This window comes from Furipterus horrens, unplaced genomic scaffold (assembly GCF_987537825.1).
Source record: "Furipterus horrens unplaced genomic scaffold, mFurHor1.1.pri manual_scaffold_12, whole genome shotgun sequence".
NCBI classification, from domain to species: domain Eukaryota; kingdom Metazoa; phylum Chordata; class Mammalia; order Chiroptera; family Furipteridae; genus Furipterus; species Furipterus horrens.
In genome coordinates this window covers 54,623,525-54,636,613 of record NW_028327182.1, presented here as the reverse complement: position 1 = coordinate 54,636,613, position 13,089 = coordinate 54,623,525, and the positions used below count along the sequence as shown (strand labels likewise).

Below are 13,089 nucleotides of genomic sequence, written 5' to 3'. Positions count from 1 at the left end.
AATTCACAGCATAAAGTTTTGGAGCTAAGTTTTAATGCAGTTATGGGGAGCTGAGTCTCTTGCAATCCTGTGTTGCCATGGCTAGTCTGATGCCTTCCAGCTGCATGAAGACCTGCTGCTTCAGTTCTTAATGTTCACAAGGTAGTGATTTAGAATAAGCTTAGTCAATAAAAATGTTGGTATGTCTTTCTACAAGCAGTTATAGAAAACATCTGTTGCCCACTAGTTCAGAAGAAACATTCTAACCAAGCTAGAAAAACAAAAATAAAATATGAATGAATGAGGCATGTGAAACACTAACAATTCTACTTGCAAAATAAATTCCTTCCAATATTCAGTCAGCAAACATTTAATGAGCACTACAATTCTACTTGCAAAATAAATTCCTTCCAATATTCAGTCAGCAAACATTTAATGAGCACCTACTACATGTCAAGGTACTATACTAGGTGCTAGGGATGAGACAAGGTCCCTGTTCTAAGAAGCCAACAGTGAGGTGGCAAATAGATGCCAATTCTACTCAATTCTTGTATTAGGCTCATAGATGTGCCAGGAGTTGTTCTAAACACTTCAGTTGTATCAACTATTTTTCATTCTAAGAAAATGAGGTAGGCTTTATTAACCTCATTTTACAGTGAAAAACTGAAATACAAAGAGGTTAAGTACCTTATTCAGTATGATCAGTAAGTTAGTAAAAGAAACTGAGATTGGAATCCAGACAGTCAAGCTCCACCATAATGAGTGTATTAAAAAAAAACAGGTCTGAATGAGGGAAGAAAAAGCCCCAGCTACTGCCTCGAGGTGGCATCTGGATAAAACTGATACGGCCTTTAAGGGTGCACAGAAGTTTATAGGGGAGGAAGGAGAAAGGTTTGTTCCAGGCAGTTACAAATACAAAGCACAGGCATCAGAAATTGTCATGTAATATAAATTTAAAAGATAAAAACATATTTCTTTTCCTATTTCTTAGGGAGCTCCTATATAGTTCCTAAATAGTAGCTAAGAACAGCCATCTTGACATTCCTTGATTTAGGGAAACTAAAGAACTGCAATTGAATATAGCGCAATGCCTTCTGCAGCTCATGCAAACAACAGCAGCATTTGATAGCTCCCCAGCCCAAAGCACATAAACACCATTTAATAGAATGTGTTGCTGGAGACTTGGGCTCAGAAGTCCTTAACAATATCAAATAGGAAATTCTGAAACAATGAAACTAAATACCTCACCAAAACAGTCCAGCAATGCAGAGAAAAAGTTACTTGGGGGTAAGAGGGGGCAGGCCACGCATTCAAAAGGCCTAATTCTAACAGGCTGGCAGGTCCTTACAATTTCAGCAGATTAGCAACAGTTTGTTCACCAAAATACAAAGATGTTTCCAAGGCCCTGATAGATATGAATTCTAAAACAAGTAGAAAGACACAAAGGTTGTTTGTAATTTGCAATAAATTGGTGGTTTTACACATAGCTATTCTGAAGCTTATCTTTCCCTGAGACAATAATTCACACTCTCTGGAAAATATTCTCTGAAATGAAAATACTTGGTGAATCATATCACTTAAATGATTAAATGATGGGTTACAGATGTTAACACCAACTTAAATTTCAATTGCTCTAACCAATGGGAATACAGTAGTCCCTTGCTATATTGCGGTTCACTTATCGCAGCCTCACTGTATCATGGAATTTTTTAAAATATTACACTTAATTATTTATCGCGGATTTTTCGCTATATCGTGGAATTTTGCGGTACCGTATATATATGTTGTTAAAGTTACATAGGTTTAAGAGTATAGAATAAATGTAAGGTTCCTACTTTGCGGAGGGGTCTGGAATGTAATACCCGCGATAAGTGAGGGAATACTGTAGATGAATCATCTCCGCTTTAAAAACAGGTTATGTTCCCAAAGTTTGTTTATAAGTTGGCTTTGGAATCCAAGAGCTATTTTCTCCCCCCATAAACAATGCTGGATGTGGTGCTTAGTATCCAAGACAGAACACAGAAAACAAAAGCCTAAGTGTGCTAAGAATTCTATGGACCTACTCCATGTAAGGAATAATGATTCTTGAGGAAAATGCAAAGTTCTAGAGAGCTAGACACACACATTTGACTCTCCCTGCTTTGGGAACAAGAAATCTTCCATCCATACAGTACTGGTGGTGGGTCCCTAACCTCTAGCAGGAGTTCTATTTATGAAGAAGGCTGGGGAGAAGAATTGAGGGAGGGCAGAGGGTGATTAGGCAGGGATTCTGAGGAAAATAGCAGAACTATGGGGGGTGGGGTGGAGCTTCAACTGATGGAAGAAGCTGAGGCTGGCAGTTCATTCTTCACTGCCCAGCTCCCAGACACTCCTTTGCTCCACCCCTGGGGTGGTGGGCCTCTTCCACTCTACAGCTGCCACACTGTGGGCTTGGATCAGGGTTTTTCTATCCTCCGCTCCACACGAACATGGTCATCAACTTCTCTTCTGACATGCGAACACCCATACCGGTCTTCCATGGTCTCCTCAGGATTTTTCTTGCCAGTACCTTAGAGAAGTGGTCCATGCACACATGCACATGCACATACACAGAGAAACTGCCTGCAATAAGCAAATTAAACTGAGATCCAGCCACAAGACCACAATTCTCTCCAATTCAAATTGACATAATACATATGCACATACATACACATATATATTTGCATATGGAAAGTGAGTAAAATTCAAGTGATGTGCCACTGACATCATCATACAGGCAGTTCAAGCATAAATCTAAAAATCAGACAGCTAAGAACCAGAACAGGTCAAAAGAGCATTTTGGGGGGCCAGGTAGGGAGGTGCATAATTCATAGACACTCTTACTGCCACCTCATGTCACTGAAACCTGGGAATGAGATGAACCTCCCCATGCCGAATGCTGCCCACAAACTTGAGTTCAAAGATATACCCCCAACTTACTGGAACTTCAAATGCCTCCTGGGTATCATCCAGCATCTGGATTTTGATGGACATGAGTTTTCCTGAAGGTGGTGGGGGTGGCTTCTGTCCATGTTCCAAGGTACTGATCCCCGAATTCTCTGGGGCCCCAAGTCGTGATCCTGGAGTTGGCCTCTGCTCTATTTCTCCCATGATGAAAGCAGATTATATAATATCTGCAGGAAGAAGTAACAAAGAGAAATACATCAATCAGAAGATGAGACTCACTCATTTAAACCACCTAAGTAAGACTTGTCTGCGACCTTTCATTTTGGAAATTTCCCTAAACCAAACCAGTTTCTCCATTGTCTGCACAGGAACCACATAGGGTGAGGCTTTGATCCATTTATGAACAATGTCCCATTTAACCACTCAAGGAACGCAGATAGTGGAGCATATTTTATTTTTGCATAATTTTACATGTTTTATTCTTTTGTCATTTTACAGTCAGCTCTTCATTATTCATACCATAGAGTCAGTTGTGTTCAAAATATTATTTAGGGTCTACAATGAGCGAGGCATTACTTTTTACACATTTCAAGCCTGGTGGGAAGATGATTAACAAATGCCTAAGCCATATCATTAGCATCCATTAATTACCTCTTATAAACATGCTAACATACTAAATAATGAGTATTATAAAGATAAATAAATAAAACATACATTGTGGCTCCCAAGTTTATAATCTGGTTGAGGAAACTAAACATACACTCACACAAACAGGCGAAATAATATCAGGTCTTTTGATTTCTTCTTGTTTATATGGCAATTACCTCCTAATTCATTTCTTTCCTACCCCCAAAAGTTGTACCCCCTTTCCCAAGTACATACTGTAGTATCAAGAGTTATTTTCTTGCCCTGCCCAATGTGGCACAGATGGTTGGGCACTGTCCTGCAAAGTGAATTTTGCCCATTCGATTCCCATATCAGGATACATGCCTGGGTTGCAGGCTCAATCCCCAGTTGGGTGCATAAGAGAGGCAAAGGGTCAATGTTTCTCGCCCTCTCTTTTTCCCTCCCTTCCCCTCTCTCTAAAAATAAATAAATTAAATCTTTTTTAAAAAGTTATTTTCCTAAAAACAAAACACAACCATCTTTCCAAATCCTCTATTCCTTTCTCATGCCACAACCCTGCTCTGCGACTGCCTCTTTCCCCAGGTCTTCATGTGTGTACCTCTCTCTGTCTAAATGTTTTGCACTCATTCTCCTTCTGAAGCATCTACCTTAGCTTAAAATTCAGTTCAAATGTCTCATCCCTGAAACCGGGGTAGAGCTCAGGTTTTGCTGCCGCTCTTGCTCATGACCCTCTCAAGCTTCAGCAAAACAGTCAATTCCATCTGCATTTGCCTGTTTACTTCCCTGTTGACATCATGATAACCCTGTAGCAGAAACCAAATTTGAACTTTCTTGGGACCGCAGCACCTACCCAGGCACGATGCCTGGCACAGAGTGGAGTTCAATAATGTCTAATGAGTACCAATTAGCCACAACATTTATACTATGGTCAATATCATAAATGTCACAAGAGCACAAAAAAAAGATTTCAGTGTGAGATGAAGTGGGGTTTTTTTGGCAGGGGGCTTCCATCATGTAGAAGGTAAGGATTCAATTCAATTTAATTTCAGATGTTGAGTAATACTTGAAAGAAGACAGAAATATACAAGGAGAAGGCATAGCAGAATGCCAACAGCACCAACAAAGTTATGGGCCAGATATAAGATGGCTTATTTAGGAAGAGGGTGACAATTAATGCCAAAGAGTTAAATATGCATTTAGAATATAGGTTGGAATCAGACTATAAAGAACCTTAAATACCCATTGAGAAATACAGTCTTTACGCTGTAGGTAGTAGGAAGGCACTGGGGTAAGGATAATGACACCTAACTAAACTTTTGAAAAATGAATCTGAATATATAAAATATTAAATATAATATACAAATAATATATAATATGGAGTGCAAAAAGAGAGACAGGATGGCAGGAGCTAGGACTATTCAGTTACAAAGCTATTTCTTGAGGGGATAACTTGGACAGCAGTGATGAAAATGAAACAGTGACTGTATAAAACCCACTTTTGTGGAAAAATTAACCTGATGTTATACTTGGTTAGCTATTGAGAGGAGATAAAAGTATCACAATTATCAGTAAGTTTTAAATGAGGGCAAAAGAGAGGAAGCAGGAGGGGGAGGTGTGGGTTTGATTGGAGACAATGTTCAGGGTTATAAAAGGACATACAGTAGGCTGCTGAGAAGGTGGAGCTGGATGTGAACTATGGGTTCAGAGTCTGTCTCACGGTACAAGTGAAAACTAAGATGAAGGCGAAGGGAAGTGAGGGACATAGAACCAAAAGAATAAAAATGACAAACATGCCCAGTCATGAAGTCTGTTACTTGCTGAACCCCCAAATATATGGTGAAGCCCTAATCCCCAGTAATATCAGAATGTAACTATATTTGGAGAAAGAGTCTTAAAAGATGTGATTAATTTAAAATAAGGCCATTAAGATGGGCCATAATCCAATCTGTCCTTTTTAAATATATTTATATATAATTTATTTGTTTATTTATTTTTAGAGAGAGGGGAAAGGAGAAAGAGAGGGAGAGAAACATCACTGTGTGGTTGCCTCTCACTCGCGCCCCCAACTGGGGACCTGGCGAGCAACCTAGTAACGTTCCCTGACTGGGAATCAAACCAGCGACACTTGGCTCGCAGGCCGACGCTCAATCCACTGAGCCACAGCAGCCAGGGCCTTACTGTCCTTTTAAGAAAAGGAATTTTGTAGAGAGACACCAGGGATATAAGAACACAGAGAGAGAGCATGTGAGGACCCAGCAAGAAGGCAGCCGTATGCAAGCCAGGGAAAAAGGCCTCAGGAGAAACCAACTTTGCCAACACTTTAACCTGAGACTTCCAGTCTCCAGAATTGTGAGAAAATAAACTTCTCTTAAGACAAAGTACTTGTCTGTGGTACTTTGTTATGGCAGCCCTAGTAAACTCATACAAGACAATGGAGAAGATGGGAAAGAGGCATGGAAAGAATGACCGAGTGACACTTAGTGACAAAGAAAGCCATGGAGGAGGTATCAAGGGGTCACCTGTGGTGTGAGGTTCAGAACTAAGGGGGCTGTGTATTACCTACACATTTGAAAATGAGTCTCCCTTCAGCTCTTTTCTTCAGGAAAAACTATCCAGTTTGTAAGCTTATTTTGTAGGTTCTTACCCAGCTCATGTTCATCCTTCTCTTTAAAAGTCAGGTTGCAGAAGTTTCCCTCCAAAATTTCAAATGGAAACACCTTCCTTTCTCTCAGCAAAATCTCTAACATTCTCACTATGACACAGAAGGCTAGCTATGAAGTAGCAGATCAAAAACAATGGAATCACCTCAAACCACCCCACAGTAAAAAGACATGTCCTTTGATAGGGCAGAACAAGAGTCTGATCGCGATGTAGGAAATAGTATTTCCTTACATCTCCCAACACTTTCCCCACCAACTTTCCACCATAGCCTGTAGGAGACTATTGTTCATTTTTATGCACTCCTTTAGGACTGGGGTTCTATGACCAGGCACTGCTAGTTAAGGGCCAGCCTTTCTGAGAATTGCTTTTTCTTTTTAGAATACCCATCTGTGTGATTTCACAGGTCTGTTATTAAGTATCTTCCTAACTTCTGCCCCAAATAAGCTTTTTTAAAGAACCTAATTCTAATCAGTTCAGTTGTATGACCTGTGCTTTGCTTAATTCCTCTATTAGTCTTAACAGACGTGATTAGACCTTATTCATCTATAATGCTTAGCACATTGCCTTACACCAAAGTGAAAAAGAGATCATCAATATTTACTCAATGAATCAAACCTAGATGGTATACATTTAGTTAATCATGAAAATAAGTTGTGTTTAAAATAATCTTCACAAACCAGCTGGAGCCCCAGAAGTTACTTCCCTATGTTTTCTATTCATTGTCTCATGGTTAAAATTATTGGGTTGGCCAAAAAGTTTGTGTTTTTCGGTAAGATGGCTCTAATAGCGCTTAGTTGTCTTTAGCTTCATTCAAAACAATTTTGTTAGACTGTATTATGACAACTGTTATATCAACGTGCATTAAAAATATATATCAAAATTGGTGAATTTTTGTGTAGCCATTTTAATATTGAAGATGGAAGAACATATGTAACATTTTCCTCTTTATTATTTCAAGAAAGGTAAAAACACAACTGAAACTCAAAAAAAAAGATCTGTGCAGTGTATGGAGAAGGTGGTGATCAAAGCTGTCAAAAGTGGTCTGCGAAGTTTCATGCTGGAGATTTCTCACTGGATGATGTTCCACGGTCAAAAAGACCAGTTGAAGTTGATAGCAATCAAATCGAGACATTAACTGAGAACAATCAACATTATACCATGCAGGAGACAGACGACATACTCAAAATAATCCAAATCAATAAAGTTATTGGTGAAAATAAAAAATGTGTCTTTTATTTTACGGAAAAAAAGCTAAACTGACTTTTTGGCCAACCCAATAAATGCAACCTTCAGGGAAAACTCTGACAACAGTCTAGTTGTCTCCCCCATTCCCAGCCTCTTCTTTGCTCTCTTCTCTACTTTGGTGTTGACTACTCCCTGTCTCTCCAAGCACCCCACCTCTGAACCTGCCTTCTCTGCCTGCACATCATCAGAATGAACAGGTCCTGCCCTTGAACGCTGGTCTGGACCTGGCCACTCTACCTCCTACTGCTCTGAGTCAGGAAATGTGGGTATTAGCTATGGCTCTGACACCCAAGGTTCTAGGGCCATTCCCTACAAATGCATTTATCTTTGCCCTACCCAAGAAAAGAGTAAGACTCCTCAGCCCCGAAACTAAATCCTGTCTCTCCCTCTGGCCCAAGACCCCCACATGAATAAATACGGTTATTTTTAGCACTTTTAAAAATCAAATTGAGTTAGTAATTCACAGGTACTTGCTACTTTCACTTACTTTTTCTTTAGTCTTTGAATGACCTCATGCCTATATTATTTCTACTACTGGATGTTAATGTTTAAACAAAGTATGTCACACTTTCTTTTGTTTTCACACTTGCATGCAGACTGCTGCTGTACATGGAAAGTACTGTTTAATTCAAATATAAATCAAGCCAAGAGTTCTGAGTTGAATAGTCTAAGGATGTCAGGGGAGTATCTGAGGAACACTGGCAAAGTCATAATTGAGTAACCACAATGGATGTTTGATATTGTAAGGGGCAAGGAAACTGGTAACTCACAAACAAGTAGAAAATAATTAGCAGCAAAGGTAATATGTAATTAAATCTTGAATCAGGGGGTCTCCAAGCCAGAGTTAACAGTATCAGCACACTTACAAGTCAGGAAGGGGGCATTCTGCAGCTCAGCACAAATGCTTCTGAGGACAAAGGATATCTGAGATCAAAGCGGGGTAAATATTCATCACCAAACTCCAGGAAATGGGAAAATGTAACTAGACAGCCCAGCAAACAAGATAAAGAAATTTCAAAGAAGAGCAGAAGACAGACATATAACTAGATCACCCTCAGTTAATTTAGTTAATCTCATTAGATTGTAACTCCAGAGTATCCAGCATGGAAAAATGGAGAAGGAGAAGGAGGGGAGGAGAGGAAGGAGGAGGTTTACTCACATTAGGATAAAAACAGCTAGCTCCATTTTGTCAGTGCACGCATGCCCCTAACTGGCTGTACGCATGACTCTGCAGAGTCATGAATAAACATCCCACTTGGCGGCTGAAGTCCTGTGTCCTGGTGTTTTATCGTGAGCGTTTCTCACAATATCAAAACTGGCGAGTCAAGTAACACAGCACAGCCATATAGGCGAACAAGTCTAACAAACCTAAAAGCCTCCTGTTTATAAATATCAAGCCATGTTCTATTCTTATTTTTATCTCTGTAACCTCCTCTGACTTCTAATTTCCTTAAGCAAGAGTCAGAGTAAAGGAAATTAGTATTTCTTTCCTTGTGATACATTATATTAACATGACCATACCAGACCTAAAAATAATAAGCTGTTTGTGAAACTACTTTATTCTTTAGATCTATGTGAAAAGTTAGTTAAAAGGGAATAGTAGCTACAACAAAAAGTAATACAATTTTTAACTGGCAGAGAAAAGATAAAAAACTAGAATTGTCTTCTCATAGTGTTCTGGCTTAAAGACTTCCTCTTGGAAGTCACCCAAAAGCTCACACACAAATGCAATTCTATCCCAGAGGAAACTAGAAGGCATCTTCAATTCTGAACTACAAAATGTGACAAAGAGATGCCAAACTGCACTGAAGGTCAGATTGAGGAAAAGAAAATGCTTTAAGAGGCGGTTCATGCCTGCATTGCCACATTTCCCAAATAAGTAGAATATCTTTAGCAACAAACCTGGGAATAGCTTTCTGGGAACATGATTTAGCAATAAAACCTTCACTGGATACAATGTGGTGGGAAATCTCCAGAAGCACTAAAGGTGGACTGGAATGAGAAACTACACAACCAAACCATATTTGCAGGAAGCATTCTATTTGCTAAGGCAAAGTGAAAAAAGAGAAAGACAGCATTGGAAATACTACCAGTCTCAGTAAGCATGAGAAAAACAAAGGTTAAAAATATTACATGTACATACATACACACACGTACACACACACATACACACACTCAGATCACAAGAATTTCTTCTACTAGCATGGGACATAGCCCTATCTACTGGCTCACAAGAAGCTCCTGCAAACAGCTACTTCATAAAGAACTTGCCTGGTAACAAAAAGTGACATTTACAAAGATGTGCTAGAAGAGAGGGAAAAATTAAAATGTTTGACAGATGGAAAAATACCCATAAAAGAAATGTTACATGTAACAGATCAAAATTTTGCCCAAATGTATTGTCATAAATTAACAAAGCAATAAAATATCCAATGCTACAAACAAAAACATAAGAAATTCTAAAAGAATTCAGGGGAGTTATGGAAAAACATGAGAAGGAAATAAAGTATGAGGGCAGACTTAAGAGACGGGAAAAAAAAGGAAGAATGAGTAAAAATATCACTGCTATTAAGTAAATGTTTGTGCCCCACACCCAATTTGTATTTTGAAACCTAATCCCCAATGTGATGGTATTAAGAGGTGGGGCCTTTAGAAGGTGATTAGATGGTGAAAGGGGAGCCCTCATGAATGGGATTAGTGTCCTTATAAAAAGAGGCCCCATCCCTGACCAGTGTGGCTCAGTTGGTTGGAGGTCAGTCGTCCCGCAAAGTGGAAGGTCTCCAGTTTCCAGTAGAATGCACGTGGCTTGGTTGCAGGTTTGGTCCCCAGTTGGGTCAAAACAGACAAAGCTAAAAAAATATGCTCTGGTGAAAATATGAGGATTTTGAGGGGAAAGACTGAAAAATATTAAAACAGAAAAATGATAAATATGAAAATACAGGTAACCCCCGTATAACACAATTGTTAGGTTCCTAACAAATGCCATGTTATGCGAATCTGTGTTATACGAAACAAAGAACTAGTACAAAAATGGGGGTTAGGTTCCAAAAATTAAAAAAACATCCTATTATATTTTTATAATTAAGAGAAATATCTTTATTAAAGCAATTTTCATCAAAAGTATTACATATTAATATGAATTAAGTAATGTTTTCTTTGTCACCACTACTAAGCTCCATTAACCGAATGCGTTTTCTTTTTGACAAGATATCATCCTCTGAACTTTCTTCAGCATTATCTTGATTTCTATGCTCTATTTTTTGCACAAAAAAATCTGTTATTTTAGATTGCTTGCTTTTAGCTGAGAGATCTTTATAAAGTTCATTATACAGTACTAAGCATTTTTGAAGTTCTCTCTTAAACTTTGTGCTCCCAGTGCAAGGATCTTCATTTAAGAAATATGACTCTAACTGTTCAGCTAAGTCTAGGCCTTTCTTTATGCTTTTTAGAATAAATTGTTTAACTTCTTTGTTTTCATCAGTGCTATCGTCCTCTAAGTTATCTTGGTGATTTTCACCAAAATTGCTTCATCAGTTTCTTCTTCTACCAGCAATTCTTGGATATCTTCTACAGTCATATTGTGTTAAGAGTGAAACCATGTTACAGAAGTACCGTGTTACAAGGGGGATTTCCCCAATTCTCTAACTGTGTTAGAGCAAAATCGTGTTATAGAAGTACCATGTTATATGGGGGATACCTGTACAAACAGAAGAGATCCAACAGATCCACAATTGGTGTACCTAAATGAAAAATTTTAAATGGAACAAGAAAAAATATTCAAGGTATAATTCTGGATAACATTTCAAAAATTAAAGATGATTCTCCATAATAAATGAACATATCATATTCCAGAAATAACTAATATAAAACAATGAATACCAAAACATTTCCTGTGTCATCACTGATCTTCGAAAATTAAGAGGGAATCATTTGGGCACTGAGGCAAAAATTTTTTTAAAATATGAGGGAGTGAAAGTTCAGATTTATTCACAGCAACAGTCAATGCTTAAATGTCCAAAATGTCCTCAAAAAAATAATAATCAAAAGTTTAAACCCAGCCAAATTTTCATTCAAGTATAATAGCCAAATATCTTATGTAGTCAAGAACTCAGAAAAATGTTACCCAACCTCTCCTAAAGGATAAAATTCAGCAAAACAAGATGCAAAAGAAAGTCGTGAAACAATGGAAAATGATTTTTACTAAACTTCCATTTATACTGTAATAGGAAGACTAATTATAATAGCTGTAGAATATTATAATAAGGAAGAATAAAATAATGATAATAGCTGCAGAATATTATAACTCCTGACAATGTAGCAATAACAGAACTAAAAATTGGCAGGGGAAGGAGTAGAGATGGTGAGAGGCACTGTAATTTAACTATTAGCACACATTTTAAAATTAATAGTAAAAAGAATTTAAATCTCCAAAGATATACAAAAGGTTAATACGCATATGAAAAGATGTTGAACATCATTCCTTAGTCATTAGGAAATACAAATTACATCCACAATGAGATATTTCACACCCACTTAAGAACAGTAACAAATATTATGGGGAATGTGAAAAAAATGGAATTCTCATACGCACTGGTGGCAACAGAAAATGGTGCAGTCACTTTGGTAAATATATTGGTAGTTTCTTAAAAATTTAATCATAGTTCTGAGCAGTATGGCTCAGTTGGTTAAGCATTGTCCCGAAAAGCAAAGGTCACCTGTTTAATTCCTGATCAGACAGAGCACATGCCTGGGTTGCAGGTTCAATCCCTGGCCGGGGCACATGTGAGAGGCAACTGATCGATGTTTCTCTCCTTCTCCTCCTCCCTCCTTTCCCCTCTCTTAAAAAAAAATTAAATAAAATTTTTAAAAAATTTAACCAAACTCTCTAACTAAAAGAAGTTCATGGCAGGTAGTCATGTCCTAGGCTGGTGTTTTTCCTAACAAAGGTCAATCTTTACCTTAACTGAGCCTGTCTGTTGTCTTTTTGCATCTATGATAACATCCTTTTGGAATGTCAAATTCCCTTTTCCAGACCCCTCAAAGCACAGGCACCACACCAAAGGGAGACCACAAATCCCTCATTGTTATTGTTACCATGTTAATTTTTGACTATTAACTATCCTATTTCCAAGTATGTAAAAGTGTCTATCATATTACTTTTTATCCAATCCCAGAGGTCCCTCCACTTTGATTTCTCCCACCTCTCTAATCTATCACCAATGGATATCTTGTAAACCCCTTATGCCTCCTCTTTTGATTGTAAGTATAAAATAAGGTATTAAACTGCCATTTTCCAGAGCATTTTTTCAATCCGTTGAGGTTTTGCTTTCTGGTAATTGTCATCAGCTTGGCTAAAATAAACCCACAAAAATTCTCTATAGGTTTGACTGTTTCTTACATTGACACAAAAGAAATGAAATGCTAATACATGTTACAACATGGATGAACCTCAAAAACATTTTGTTAAGTGAAAGAAGCCAGATGCAAAAGACTACATAGCATATGATACTATTTATATGAAATATCCAGAAAAGTCAAATTTGTAGAGACAGAAAATAGGTATCTGGGGTTAGGGACAGAAGCTGGGACTGACAGCAAAGGGCCGGAGGACTGGAGATCTCTGGAAGGGTGATGGAAATGTTCTGAAACTAC

At 38.1% G+C, this 13,089-nt stretch overlaps 1 protein-coding gene across 4 annotated transcripts in view; it reads right to left on the bottom strand.

The window, feature by feature from the left end:
- Positions 1-13,089, bottom strand: part of FARP1 (FERM, ARH/RhoGEF and pleckstrin domain protein 1) — a 370,189-nt gene that overhangs the window by 279,091 nt on the left and 78,009 nt on the right. For all 4 annotated transcript variants that reach the window (XM_090258835.1, XM_090258837.1, XM_090258833.1 and 1 more), the window contains one exon: positions 2,938-3,131. In XM_090258835.1, the coding sequence (XP_090114961.1) occupies positions 2,938-3,108 (171 nt within the window). In that variant the 5' untranslated portion in view covers positions 3,109-3,131. The remainder of the gene's footprint in view (positions 1-2,937; positions 3,132-13,089) is intronic.